Genomic DNA, 15,964 nt, shown 5'->3' with positions numbered 1-15,964 from the left:
AGTTTTTAAAAATTTAATTTAAACCTTTAAAATTAATAAATTTATAAAAATATTATATTAAAATACTGAAGTTATCAAATTTAATGCTGTGGAGGGAATATGAATAACGATTGGGTGCTTTGGGTGAGTATCGATGCTGAGTCGCTCCTCCAAGCAAAGTCATTAATGGCATCTTCAACGTGTTAACACGCGCACCCATAACTTCGGTCCCTTCCCCTCCCCCAAACTCGCATGTTTGTGTTAAAACAAAGAATTTAAGACTTTGTCTATTTAAAAATCCTCATGTAATTCAAGCTCTAGATAATTTTTTATGTCGAATAAGGTTTAATGTTTTCACAAAAAGTGTTTATTGAGTAAAAAAAAGAAAAGATAATTGAAGCTATTTTTGCTCAATCTTTTCATCAAATTAAAGCTGAAACAAACATAACATCGTCAAGCACAAAACAATCGCCCACACTTATGCGTGAGTTTGTTCAGCCTTCTTTCAGATAACGTACACAACGTGAAAAGAGATATCGAAATTGCATAGATTTCTAAGAGTAAATGATAAGCAAAAAAGTTCCACGGTTAAGAGATACAAAGTGAAATTTATCCTATAATAACTTTTTTTAAAAGAAAAGAGCGAAAACAAATCACATCGTGTAAAAGCAGAAAAAAAAAATACTGATATCACCACACGTGTACATAAATTAAGAATTTAACTGTTAATTGATATTTTACCACTTTATTATGGTTTAACAAAAGATATATTATTTAAAACATTACTAGTAATTATTGTTGGATTATATGTTTATAAATATTTAAATTATATAAAAATTTATATACTTAATTTTCATAATAATATTATAATAATCAATTATGGATTAATAGAATTTATATATTCAACATGTGTGTATTTTGCTTTCTATATAGATTGGTTTTCATATCATTAAATTACGAAATACTTGTATTAAATTGATTTAATTTTTAACATTTTTTGTTGTGTTATTTCCCGTGCTTAATCTTATATCTTTATCAACATATTAAAAATATCTCTGAACAAAAAAAATTACTTATTAATTAATTATTTAACATTAAATTAACTTTCATTGATATATTTTAACAAAAAATAAATTACCAGAACAGACGTTAAGTTTATATTAACAATATATTATATTAAACAAATAAATAATTTTATGAATATAAAATATTTATACATTATATTAATGCATCAACTATTAGTATCATGCATCACAATGTTAACATAAAATTTTAAAATTTATTCTAATAATAATAATGTATTTTTATTCGATAAAAATTATATCAATGAAGTCAATTTTAATATTTAATATTTGTTTAACAAATGATGACTTTTTTCAAAATGTTAATGTATGTCTTATATTATCATCTATTTACGGGTTTATAAATATGATTCCTATTTCCTAATCAAGTCATATGTCAAACTATGTAGCGACTCAATTTAGTTCTTAGTAATAAATCTATATTGAAAACGATGATATCTAAAAGAAAACGATGCATAACATTCATTATCAGAAAAAAATTAATATTAGTTTCACGTTTGTCCCTCATTGTTTCCCATTTGTTTAAAATGATTTAAAAAATTATTGTATTTTTCCTAAAATAATTTAATTATAAAAAATATATAAAATTCTAGTTGAAAATGCAAACAATGCACAATGTTTCTTAAATTTGACATCCTCCAACATCTTTTAAACTCCAGGAATGATTATTAATAGTATGTTTGATTTCTATTTCTTAAAACAGTTTTCTATTTTTAAAAATAAAATATAATACAAATTATTTTTAAAATAGAAATCAAACATGCTTTAGAGATTTTGTGCTGTATAATGGTCAATTTAGACCTTTCTATATCTAGATAACTGATTAGAGGCAAATTATGAGGCTAATTTATAACAATACATGTTTCCTAATTCTCCTAAAACTATATATGAATTTTGAAGAGAGATCTTCTTTGGACGACCGAACTGAAAGGTCAAGAAATTAACAAAACTCAGGTGATCAGCATACACTAATTTGCGTGATGTCTCTCAGTTTTGCTACCTAGCTTCAAATGTTATTGCAGGAAAAATATGTCATCTATGTTTGAGAATACAGTAGCAGTTCATTCTCATACGGACAGGTAAAGTAGAGTTGGCATTAATTCCCCATTCCAAATAATATTTTTTTATAAAAAAATAGAATGAAATAAAAAGAGTGTTATTAGTGTAGTAAAAATATAAAATGCTGATATTTATAAATAGTTTGAAAATATAAAAGATGGATACTTTATATTTGACAGCAGCAACAGTACTTTTTTTTAACTATGCATAATTTGAATTTGTGCTGTAAGTGCACCTTTATAAATGGTGTAAATATTGACAAAATATAAAATTAAAACTTATTTTTAATACTTAAAAAATGTAAAATTTAATTACAAAGAATTAAAATGAATAAATTAGACATACATTAAAATAACGAAATTAAAAATATAAAGAAGTCAATATTTATTCTGACATTATTTTCCGAATCTACCTAGATATATTATTAAAATGTGATGCAGAAGGAGGGAAATTGTTTAAGAAATTAAAAATAATGTTTTTCTATTTTTTTAAAATTAGAATTACCTCTTTCTCTCTCTTCTCATTTTATCTTTTTCTATTTTATAAAAAAAAATGTACAACAAAATTATTCTACAAATAGCAATTCTCTAGACCAAGTTCCAACATAATCGAAGCTCAGAATCCGAATGGACCCGCCAAATTCAGTTGAAGAACATCAAGACGACGACGTTTTCATCGACGCAATTCACCCCTGCGCCGTTGAGGACTCGCCCGAACCTTCTGATTCCGCTTCCACGCTTTCGGATCCTCTGCCCCCTTCACCCGAACCTAAATCATACTCTCCGGCGGCCACAATCCGGCGACGGCGAGTTCGTCACGGTTTTCCGGTTAAGCAATCGTCGGAATCGAGTATCGAGAGCGATTTGATCCATGGCGCGAGAAAGAGCTTTCAACACGAACCAAAGCATAGAAATCTCAAGCAAGATGAGTATTCGATTGAGAAACACGATTCGGATGAAGCGCAACGAGTTAGCGCTTCGTCAGAAAAAAACAATGACGAATCCACCGTAACTACAGCAGGGAATGATGATGCAGCTTGCGATTCTGCTGACTCGGCGCCGCGACTCGGTGATTCGTCTCCGAATTTTCTTGAATTCATAGCGGGGATGGTGATTAAGGCACTAGGGTTTCAAATCAAGTTAATATTCATGTTCGTGACTTGTCCGTTGTTTACCATGTTTCATTTGTGCATGTTTTTCATAGATCCTTTGGGGACAACAAGGAGGGGCAAGAATTTCTTGATAGGGATTTTGAGCAGAGTGTGGAGTTTTGTGTTTGGGTGCATTAGACCATATGTTCAGAGATGGTTCAAAGAGGATGAGACAATTTGGAGCGTGGCATTTCGTTGTGGATGGGGTTTCTTGTGGTCAATCTATGTTTGTTGTGTTCTGTTTGGTTTGTTAGTTTCATCGTTTGTGTTTAGTGGGTTTTTGATGAAGTGTTTGGTGGAGAAGCCAATTCAGATAAGGGAAGTTTTGAATTTTGATTACACCAAGCAAAGTCCCGTGGCATATGTGCCAATAATATCATGTGCTGGTGTTGTTGGTGGAAAAGGTTCTTCTGAGAACAATGTTGATGTTAGGAAGTGGGTGGGTGAACGGGTTATTCCTTCTAAGCACAAGGTGCAAGTCACTCTTTCATTGAGAGTGCCCGAGTCGGGATACAACAGAAACCTTGGGGTCTTTCAGGTGCCTTTCTCTGTCTGATTTATTGCAATGTAAACATAATTTGGCTTGCCATCAACTTCTCTGCAAAACTTCTTTTACTCTCTTCTTGTGTAGTTTTACTTGTTCGACATCTTCTCTGAATTTCAATTCATAGGGGGTAAGTCCAAACTGGTTTCTAGTGGTACTTCTTGTCAACTGATTGCCGTTGATACTAGACATATGAAACTATACAGGAGTTGTATGTTTTTGATGTCATTCTACTTGAAGTCATATTTAGATTAAAAGGAAAAATAGGGAGAATTTGACATAAATTGTTTTTAAAAAATTCTACTTAAACAAGATTTCAAGTTCAAACCTTGTGTATGAAGAAGAAAATTCTACTTAAAAAATTCTGTGAATGTTCTCAATTCAAACGGGATTACTTTATATGGAGAATATCTGTGATTCTAGACTAAAAGTTGTGTTTAAAACATTTTTGTTTTGGCTCTATGAATTGGTTATTCAGTGATAAATTTTGTCATTTAGTTGAATGAATTTGTTTATAATATGGCTACAAGGAAGGATGTTCATCTTCTAATGAGACATTGTACGTTACAATGCTAAAATAGGGACCTCTGATGGGGAATTAATTAGCTAACCGTGGCAACTACTTTTGACTTTTGAAGGTGGGTTCTGTGTGGAAACTTAATTTAAGGGTTTTGAGGCAACTCAGTGATCTGAAGAAACTCTGCTAGAGACTCAAAAACATTTATTAGGCCTTTGCATAATAGCTCAAACTTTTAGGTGAAGTAGTTCGTTGGCATGTTATGTCTGTTTTCGCTATGGTTATCATCTGTATGGTGCAGGTGTTCTAAAATACTCCTAGTCCAAGAAGGGACTTAATTGTACTTGTTTGATAGCCTATTGAATATGATTTCTTCATGCATCTTAGTGCATGCTGTAAAATGTCATTGCTTTGTAATTTGTATCATACTTAGAGAAGTAGAACTGCTGATGGTGATTACAGTTTATTGTTTCCTGTTACTTGCTTTTGAGTTTCTTCTTTGACTTCTGTTCTTTTATAGACCAGGGTCGATTTTCTGTTGTCTAATGGTAAAACTATTGCAAGCTCAAGTCAACCTTGTATGTTAAGATTCAGAAGTGAGCCTATCCGCTTAGTCATGACTTTCCTCAAGATTGCTCCTCTTGTTACTGGCTATATATCCGAAACCCAGACTCTGAATGTCAAGATGAGAGGTTTTGTTGAAGGGAATATACCTACTTCGTGCTTGAAAGTGACACTTGAGCAACGAGCAGAATATCAACCTAGCGCTGGCATTCCTGAAATATATGATGCATCTCTGATTGTTGAATCCGAACTTCCCTTTTTCAAGAGGATTATTTGGCTTTGGAAGATGAGCATATTTATATGGATCACTATGGTGGCATTCTTCACGGAGTTACTTTTTGCTCTACTGTTTTGTAGACCTATAATAATTCCGAAAACAAGGCAAAGGGTGACTTCTGCACGTCGTCATGCAACCTTGAACAGTCATCAGGCACGAAGTTGAGACTACTACTTTTCCAGGCATCGCTACAGTCATGGAAGTTAAGGTTTTTGTATGACAGTTTAACCTAGCTTGGTCTGACATGTAATCTATGTCGAGGCATCCTAACATCTATTTCCTTTTTTGTTTTTTCCTGTTGTATTTCCTTTGTACACGTTTAATAGCACATATGTATAATGTAATTTTAGCTAACCTCTAGGATGTGTGACACTGATTAATAGAGGACTCGTTGTTGGTCTATTCCTGTATCTGTTCACTCCTGATTGCATTGAGCCGTATGGATAACTTAAAATTTATATACTATGTTCAAATGAATATACAATTTACCCCTTAAGGTCCATGATATAATTTTTTTTATTAATTTCAGTTATCCGAAGGCTATTTTCTATCTCGACTAATTTAGAGTGGGGCTGTGTGATTTTATTTATTTATTTATTTACAATACTCAAATCCAATACGGGATGCATGATTGCTTTTGAGTTATTTTATATATTTTTTTAATAACAGATTATATCCGGAACAAAATAAACTAATGTACTATGAACTTAATGGGTTCTCTATACATTTTTGCAAGCAACTTGTTCAGGACGTTGGATATGTTTCTTGCCAATTTTGACACTCTGAGCTCCGATTTTCAGCGAATTACACGAGTCATAACTATGGAATGAATAATTGTATATGAATATTTTAGAGGGTTGAGTGAAAGCATGTTTAGTTAGTTAAATAGAAGGCTTATTTTACTTAACTAGTATAATGTGAAATTAAAATTACGTGTTTGATGTAAATTTTAAATTATTTACGTAATTAGTATAAGTTATATTTCTTTTTTTAATAAATTAGTAAGTTGTATATGTCATACGACTTTTATATTTTAATTTAAAATAAACATATAATTGCAATAATTTGTATGTATTTATTTTAAATAAATATATGCACATTATTAATAACACTGACCATATAAAAAGTTTAACATTGACAATACAGCAAAATTAAACTTTATTTTACACATTACTAGTAACACTCATGTAGTGTAAAAATCCCAACACTAATAGTACATCAAAGTTAAACATTATTTTATTTAAAATAAATACATATATACTATTAGCGATTGTGATATAAGTTTAGGACATGGTCAAAGTGACTATGGGCTTTCTACTTTTTTATTCTTTTAATGATACATTTTAAAATAATTTTTTTAAAACAAAGAGTGCTAGCAAAAGAACTTAACTAATTCAACTCTAAAGCTTTGTTTGGATGCGAGGTAAAACTGAGAAAAGAAATAAGATGTTAAGAAATAAAGTAAAAAATATTTAATGTTCGGATGAATTGAAATAAGAGAAAAAATAGCAAATAATTGAGTTATATTAAAAATATTTATAAAAATTAAATTTAAGTTAAACATTTATTTTTTATTTTAATTTTTTCTTGATAAAATTAATTTTTAAAAATAAAAAACAAAAATTTTAAAATAATCTCTGTCAGTCGTCTTTCTGCAGCATAAGGGGTAGGAAGAGGGAGAGATTGTGGTGGGACTCAGAAAAATAAACTCCCCTCCTCCTCCTCCATTCCAATTCCTTCCTACCTTTTTATTTCACCTCATTCAAACAATCCTCAACTCAAATCTAGGTAGGTTAAGACCATCAAATTCCATAGGACAAAAACCCACGAGATCATGCCTTTGTAGGCCCAAAATTATTATTATTATTAAGCTAAAGTTAGAGCCAAGACCAAATATGCACATCTTTGAATGAAATAATTCATTTATACTAAATGAAAAAAAAAAAAATACATTCATACATCATAGGCAAACCACACTTCATAAAATGGGAGAGCATATTTATGTGATTTATTTTTTAATTTTTTTTATGATAGACAAATAAGAAATGCAGTGCAAATACAAAATAATATAAAAACATGAAAAAATATTCTTCAATTTTTTGTTGGTCTTCAATTTGACAAAATAGTACAGATAACTTGGAACCTGTCACAATATTATATGACATAAAGCATAATTGAACTCATATAAATATAGGTAAATAATATAAAATTAAAAGTAAAACCATAACATATTAACTAAATATAATCAATTTAAATGAATCTTAGATAAAGTAATATTTGTAGTAAAAAAGCAACTATTAAAAAAATCAATTAAGAAAAATTTAAATTTAAGCTCTTATTTTTCTTTTTAACCCTTTAATTGCAATTGCGGACATACAAATGCAAAAAATAAATAAATAAAGTGGCAATTGGGCACTAACAAAAAAGGGTATTGTCTTCAAAATTTCATGACATAAACAAAGTCGGGTTCTAAATAAACAAAGCATGCACACACCAACAGAATCAGTGTATTAGTGCATTTCATTCATGTGATTGTGATAATTTTTTACGCAAGCTATGTGAACAATTCAGCCGTATATGATCTTATCCTCTCTTGATGAGTCACTGCAATTTTGTGGATAAACTTATCGCTATCATTTTCACTTTTTATCATCAAATTCGTGGCCAAAATATTTCATCCCATGTTTCCCTTGAAGGCTTCACATTTAACAATCTTTTTTTTGGTTCAACATTTACAAATATATGATATGATGCCTATAATCTTCATGTCGTAGATAGTTCGCTACATGCATGTAATTCTCAATTACTAATTACATGCTAAATCTATATCTCTCCAAATAAAAACTAGCTTAAATTTTTTATATTTCATTTCCTAGCAGTTTCCTGTATCATTTATGTATATTTCTGTAAATTATTATTTTGATGTCAAAGCATTAACACTTAAATTAACAAGATACAACTTCAGGTCAACATATAAAATATATACAAGAATTTATATTTTATCAATCTTATTTTATAAAGGCAGCTGTTTAATATTATTGATTTTTAAATATTAATTGAATATAAATAATTAACGTACAATAAATTTATTAATCAAATAATGAAATAAAAACATAATTTTTTAATATACTGTTAATATAAATGTTTTTATACATAGATAATATCAAAATTAAACTCTTAATCAAATCCTTCTTACACATAAAAAAATGATAAATAACTTTAATTAATTGAGTAAGTTAGGATTTAACTTGATTAAATTTATGTTGGTCTTAACACCGAGAAGTATCTATTCTTGGATTAACAATTGTCACCTGAATCCCACCACTTCTGACTCTTCCGTCGATATCAAAATCTGATTGGTACCGCCTTTGAAGAAAGAGATAATGAAGTGATACTGGTCAAGGTCCCATTTGGTACATTGATCTCTAGAATTGCGATGTTGTTGTTGGTTTTTTTTTTTCCAGAAAACATGGGTCATAAATTGAATTTTCTCTACGAATTGAAGAAGATGAAATTGTTGGATCTTATATTATATAAGTTAATATATGGTTAAAAAAGACTTTTTATATTATACAATATATTAAAATTCAACTAAAAGTAAATTGTCTATTAATATTTTATTTAAATGAATCAACTATACAGATAAAAATAATGACACATAAAAATTAAGTTTATAGCATTGTGAGGATCTAAGGCTCTCGCAAGACCCCTCCTAACTAAATCTGTCCCTAATTACTGGATACATATTATTATTAATAAATTTATTAATCTTGGGTAGAGACTTATTTCTTGTTATTGAATATAGATTGACGGTATAAGTTTTTTTAGGCCTTAGGAAATTTTTAGTTCTCTACAGAATATTGTAAGCTATAACAAAACAAAGTTAGTTGAATGAATATAAAAATAGTAATTTGTTTTTGCAAAGTATTATTATTTTCATTTTTATTCTATCTGATAATGTTAAATAGTTTATTGCCAAAATTCCACGCCACACCTATTGCTCTAGACACCAAACGAGTCCTGAGCATGTGTCTGTGAATTGTATTTTCATTCAGGCCACGTAGGCTTTTAAGGTACATTAACATTTACCTGCATTTAATTTATGGGTATAAATATAATTCAGTTTAGTCCCTTACTTTCGTGATTTGGCAATATTATGATAAGAAATTGAAGAGGTGTGGTTTATTAAGGCGTAAATTCAAATTTGCATGTAACAACTTCATGTAATTTAAAAAAAAAACACGTAAATGATGCATGGATATGGAGAAACTGTGTTTTTCATTTCCTCTAGCTGTACATTACAGGGTTATTTGGCACTCTAAATAAGAGAATCTTCCTTACATTAACCCCAATGCATATGGTGCTCTTCAAAAATAAGAAAAAGGAAGAAAAAAGAACATTATTGCATTTGGTGTTAAATCACTGAGCTCCATTTCCACGTTCTGCTCCTTTGAGGAAAGAGGCACTCATGGTGATCTCACGCACAGGCTTATTTGTGTACCTAATGAAATTGTAGGTCCATGTACCCGCTACAGCTCCTAGAGTTGGTGACAGCAAATATATCCATATTCCACTGTACTTATGGTGCACAATAGCAGGCCCCAAGCTTCTTGCTGGGTTCATTGAAGCTCCAGTGATTGGCCTATCAATAAATGTATAATTTCATGCACAAATTAGTTCTAACTGAATTTTACCATGTTTCCAAAAGGGTGTAACATCTTAATTTTGTTGAATAATTTAATAATATATATTAAAGGCTGAAATGTAAAGGTATATTCGGTTAATTAGGTTTTGAGATAGGTTAATACCCGGCAAACATCACATTTAGTAGTACGGTAGACCCTACAGCAAGCCCTGCCAACTCACCAATCTGCAGAATTTGACAATAAAAGATGAATAAACAAAAGCTATGAAATGGGGGTTGAAGAATATTCAAATATAGATGTTGATATGCATGGCATGTGTCTTCGTCTTGTGATGTAAACTTCTAGCATTTATTCTAAAGGAATACTTAAGATGAGATTATTTATCTATGTAGAGTAACTTATACAATCTCAATTGATTTCAACATTACAACTGTGTCTATTTTGAATTGAGTCAGTCAATTTAATTGACTATTTTTTTATGTCGAAAAGGCCAAAGACATTTGTTATTTGATAAACATATCTTAGTCAAAATGTTTAACTGAAATTAAGACCCAAACCATCACCAAATTAGCAATAATTTTTTGAAAATAAGGATTACCGCTCGGTTATCAGTGGCTACTCCAGAAATGACGAACATGAGGTAGAAAGTGATTATGAATTCAACCACAAAAGCTTGAAGATTAGAACCAGCCGGTAGTGTTCCCGAAAAATGGTCATTCTTCCCATTGAATAAAAGTCTGAGAGTTCCACTAGCAAGGGTTGATCCAATAATCTGAGCTACAACATAAGCCGGTACCTGCAACATAAATGAAGAAAAATTCAGCAATTTAGAACAAATTGAGACTATTATGTGTTTTGTTTGGATATGAACTAGGGTTAACCAAGCTTAAACGACTAGGAAACTAAAGAGAAAGTGCCCAACGAAAGACGCAACGACTTGCAAAGAGGTATTTCATTTCAACCAAAGTTGGCTTTGAATTAGGTCCAAAAAAGGTACCTATCTTGTATCAAAGGAAAATGACAAAATAGTAGTATATTTGGAATTTGACCAAATAACCATATTCTCTATCAATTTAAATTTATATATTCCACCGCACTCTCTTACTCACATTACATTATTATCCATCATATTTATGACTCGTGTCTCTCCTCTCATCTTATCTCAAGGTGTTTGCATTAAAATTCAAATACTTTCCCTGTATTGTATAATTGCTCAACCAATTATAACCAAATTGAAAAAGGAAAAAAGGGTGTAATTGTTAACTCACCTGCTTCAAGGGAAACCTTCTGGTGGTAGCATGAGCAATGGTAACGGCAGGGTTGAAATGAGCACCAGAGATGTGACCAAGAGAATATGCCAATACCATAACAGTGAGTCCCCAAACAATGGAAATCCCAGGATGTGTCACCTCCTTGTCCTTGTCAAGGTTCACTACCACCGAACCACACCCAGCAAATATCAAGAAGTACGTCCCCACCACCTCTGCCACCAACTACATTCATCACACAACTGATTGAATTATTTATTCCTTAGAATAACTAAGACAACAATAAATTTTTTTTGAAATTTTATCATAAAGAACAACTGATTTCTTGAAATCCATAACATAATTTTTTCTAATGGGTTGTGGGTAAAGAAAAGAAAAGATTAGGAGAGACACCTTCTGCAAAAAAGGCGCATAGACCTGAATGCTTGATGAGTCTTCACGCTTTTTGGAGGCGCCGTTTACATGTAAAACCACCTCGTGGCTTCCATTGCTTGCTGAATTATCAGCCATCACCGACACAGAATTAGGATACAACTAAGAGTGCCCTGCTTTGTTAAAGAATGCTATGCAAGCTTTGTCTCCTACAACAAGTGTTGGAGAACCGAGCCAGCAGCTCCAATTTATAGGCACCCTAAAGTCCTAGTAAGGGAGCAGAGAGAGAGAGAGAGAGAGAGAGAGAGAGATTCAGAGATTGGACTTTTATCAATTTTAATTTCCACAGATGGGAAAGGAGATTTGGACCAAACAACCACTTTTAATGTGTCAACATATTTTTTGCGTACATACCCCTTTTAAATTTCTTATTTTATGTTCCACTTTAATCGAATTTTTAGATAAAAATCATTATCTTACATAGGATATATCGATGGAAAGTGAAACAGTATGGGTGGCTTATGAATTGTGAAATGAATAAAGCATTGAAAGCTTATCCAACTAAGCAACTACTCCCCATAAATGCGGAGGGAGCATGAATTTCACTTTACATTAATTTTGGACTAGATTTTGGCTTATTTTTGGGGTCAATTTTAACTCCTATTTTGTCTACTGTTTTAATTGTAAAAAGGATTTGGGGAAGCAAAGTTCGAAAACAAGACAAACTATCCACCCTTTGAATCGTTTTGTTTCGTGGTAAAAGTGGATAAGATCACGTGAATATAACCCTAATTTTAGTACATGCAAGAAACCGAAAATTTGAACTCCTATTTTCTTTCTGTTGTTTTGATTTTTCCTTTACGCATTGCTCTTATAAACCTAAAAGATACATTTTCTTTGTTATCTGATACAATTATGCAACATGTTTTGAATCTTTGCTTTGGAATTTGTCGTTCTTAAATTTGACCCGTCGTGACAAAATGCCACGTCAGCAAAAATAAGAGTTAAGCCAATACGCTAATGACCGGCTTAATTGTATCGACAAAGGAACATAAACATTAACAAAATAAAAATATTTTATAAATAAAGTATTGAATCATTTTTTTTATTGAGAATTATTAAATAATCATTATTGCATCATATTTATAATTTAATTACTTCTTTCAATTCATCTATTTTGTTGTTTAAGGTTGTACACGAGAATTAAGAAATCTTTGATTAATGTATAATTTTATTGTATCTTGACTAAAACATATTATTATTTGAAATTTTATCTATTTTATTTATATTTATTTTACATTTCACAAACTCACTGTTCGATACATGAAGAAAGATGATTAGTGAAAGCATATAATTATAATTGTCAGTTGAAGTTAATATACATAATATTAAATCAGGGTATAATACAAAAAATAATTTTAAATTTCTAATACAACAAAAAGTTTGAAACATAAATAAAAAAAAACAATACAAAAGCAGAGCTTTATTATCCTTCTAATATTTTTCTACTATTTTATAAAATAAGCATGGAATAAAAAATCTTATGCATTTACAATTTTAAAAATAAAAAAAAATATTTAATAATTTCATAGTTAATAGTTTGAAAACTTTATAGACATATAAATTAAAAGTTCTTAGAATTTGAATTATTCAAAAAAGAAATAATGAATGTCTATTGTCATTGTAAAATGTTTATTCCCACTCTTATTTTTATCACTTTTTATTTAAATATTTTTATTAATTTAATTAATCAATAAAAAAATTAATTAAAAATTATTTGAAAAATTGTGACGATTAACATTTTAGAGCAATTGAAGAAAATACAATAACCACAATATTTGACTTTTGAAATTTAAAAGCTAACTTCATCACTAAAGAAATTAGTTTCAAGGATTTTGTTAATTTTTTAAGGTCAAGTATAAGTATTTAAAAATAATTCATACTATTGAATATATGAATTAACTAATAGAAAATTGTTTTACTTAATTTGTAATTTTGAATTTGAGTTTCTTTATAAAAAAGATTTAGCTACTCATAATAGTTATATTTAACTCAAACAAGATTGTTTATTGTAGAAGATACCTTTGGCTCAGACAAAAAATTATAAAAAATGATAAATATTTTTAAATAAAAATTATATTATTAATTACTTAAATTCAATGCTAAAAACTAAAGTTGATTAACATATTTTATAAATTAATTAATAAAATATTTTTTTAGTTTACTTCTATTTATAAAGCACCTTCTAAAAAGTTTTAATAAATTTTTTATAAAGTATCTTATAATTTTTATGATATATTTATTATATTTTATTTATTTATTCTTAATAAATGAAGTTGATGATAACTTAAATAATGATATAATTATATATTATAATATAGAATTTGATGTATTTATAACAAACATTTAATTATTTTTTTTTCATTTATAATATAAGAAAACACTCATTTTTAAATACATTAATTGTTAAATTTTTTATATTTTTATTTAGTATGACATTTGTATTAGTGAGATAATCACTCTTTACTCATTATTAAAGAGAATGGCCAGATCGTCCGTCGAGAGCCCATGATTAACCTATTTAATATCTAATTCGGCTTGGATTATTTATTAAAAATAATAGATTTAGACTTTTAAAAATATCTATTTAAATAAAGAAATGAGATTTAAACTTAAAAAAAAAAAATCTTTTAAGCCTATTGGACAAACATAATTAAATAATTATATTATTTTATAATTTATATTTATTTATTTATAAAAATTTAACATAAATATAATTATTTAAAAAAATTATATATATATATATATATATATATATAATATGTAACATAGAATATAGTAATATTTATACTTTAATAATATAATAATTATAATTATACTATTAGAGTATTAATTAAAATTTATTATAAAAAAATTATCAATTACAATTTTATACATATTAATACATATAACATAATTTAGTATTTAATCTATAATAATTACAATTATACTATTAGAGTACTAAACATAATATTTAAATATAATTATTTATCATATATTTTTTATTTTACTAATAATAAGCCTTTCATTTTATTAGTTTATTGACCTGTTAAATTTAAATTGTTAATATTATTTGAAAACTTTAATGTTAAATAGGCTACTAAATAGGTTATTAGCTAAGGTCAGATTTCTAAAAAAGTTAAGTCAAACATTAAAAATTTGACCAATGTAAAGTTATAAGCTTAAACTAAAGCTCTTGTATAATAAGCTAGACCCATTTAACCTTAAGCATAAATCATTTTCATCCCTACTCATTACTTATGTATGTAAACACATTTATTCAGTTAATATAAACACACCAATTAATATTATAAATATTTTTGGAATAGATGATAAATATATGGATTTTAATAAACTAAATAAGTATTTATCATAAATAGAATTAAAGATAATATTTTAAAAAACTAATTTTAACTATTTTTTATTAATAATTTTGAATTCAACTCCTAAACTTAAAATTTGATAAAAAAAAAAAAACTTTATTATTCGTATTGATATCTACTCAGGCTTAAATTAAAAATCAAACCTAGAAAAAGGTACATCTTTTTGCAGCTTAATTGCATTAACAAAGAATAAAATCACTCAAAAATTAAGAAGACAAAACTGTATGAATTATTATTATATTTTTTAAAATTTTTGCTTTAAATAATAGGAGAAATAAAGAAAAGTATTTGATGTTATGAAAATTTGTAAACTATCCAATAAATTTCTGACAATTTCTAACATTTGTGACACTAAAACTAGCGATAAACATTTTAAAAACGGAATTTATCCCTTTTTATATCTAATTTTTTTAGTTGTGCAAAGACATATAAAAAAAATAAATATATTATATTTTATTAAAAAATTTATAATTCTAATTATGAGTATTATCATAAAAATTAATTATGTGATTATTTACAGTGGAAACTTAATTACAAAAGGACAAACAAAAATAAAAAAGTTAATGATACAGTCTTTTAACTATAAAAATTTCATGTGAAAAGTAACGTTTTTAGTGTGCATTCCTTCAGATTGATGACCTTAGTTTGTGTTTGGATTAATTTATTTAAAAAAATTATTTCTTGACGTCTTAGAAACTCTTTAAAACAATTCTTTCTTGTAAATCGGTAACAAAATATGCATTTGGGTTCACACCTATCATTTGCAATATTTCGAATACAAAAGAGATTTATATTTTTAGGATATTTTCATTTAGTTTATATAATTTTTATGTACGACAAAGGTAAATATTTCAGTCTTTTAATCAGTGTCCTAATAATATTTTTTATTAAAAATTATGAGAATATATGCATTTTCTTGTTATATATATATAATAAAATTTAATTTATTAATTTAAATTGAATTGACAGAACAAGTTACGTATAAAATAATTAATAAATATTACGTGATAATATATATCTTAATTTGTTTTCTTAATATTTATCATTAGACAAATGTTTGCTCCCAATTAATTCACGAGGCAGA

General features: G+C 28.1%; 2 protein-coding genes across 2 annotated transcripts; one reads left to right on the top strand and one right to left on the bottom strand.

Moving 5' to 3' along the window:
* Window positions 1-2,742: 2,742 nt before the first annotated feature.
* On the top strand, window positions 2,743-5,416 carry LOC113852772 (seipin-2). The gene is made up of 2 exons (XM_027483142.1): window positions 2,743-3,808; window positions 4,852-5,416. The coding sequence occupies exons 1-2, from the start codon at window positions 2,747-2,749 to the stop codon at window positions 5,335-5,337; spliced, it is 1,548 nt and encodes a 515-aa protein (XP_027338943.1). The 5' UTR covers window positions 2,743-2,746; the 3' UTR covers window positions 5,338-5,416.
* A 4,019-nt stretch (window positions 5,417-9,435) lies between these two features.
* On the bottom strand, window positions 9,436-11,813 carry LOC113846821 (nodulin-26-like). The gene is made up of 5 exons (XM_027475494.1): window positions 11,480-11,813; window positions 11,087-11,311; window positions 10,417-10,614; window positions 9,981-10,042; window positions 9,436-9,814 (listed from the first exon to the last, which is right to left on the bottom strand). The coding sequence occupies exons 1-5, from the start codon at window positions 11,594-11,596 to the stop codon at window positions 9,592-9,594; spliced, it is 825 nt and encodes a 274-aa protein (XP_027331295.1). The 5' UTR covers window positions 11,597-11,813; the 3' UTR covers window positions 9,436-9,591.
* Window positions 11,814-15,964: the final 4,151 nt, after the last annotated feature.

This window comes from Abrus precatorius, unplaced genomic scaffold, assembly GCF_003935025.1.
Source record: "Abrus precatorius isolate BTA unplaced genomic scaffold, Abrus_2018 Scaffold10, whole genome shotgun sequence".
In the NCBI taxonomy this organism is placed as follows: domain Eukaryota; kingdom Viridiplantae; phylum Streptophyta; class Magnoliopsida; order Fabales; family Fabaceae; genus Abrus; species Abrus precatorius.
Note: the sequence above shows the minus strand (reverse complement) of the source record. Positions and strands in the feature narration are given on the sequence as shown.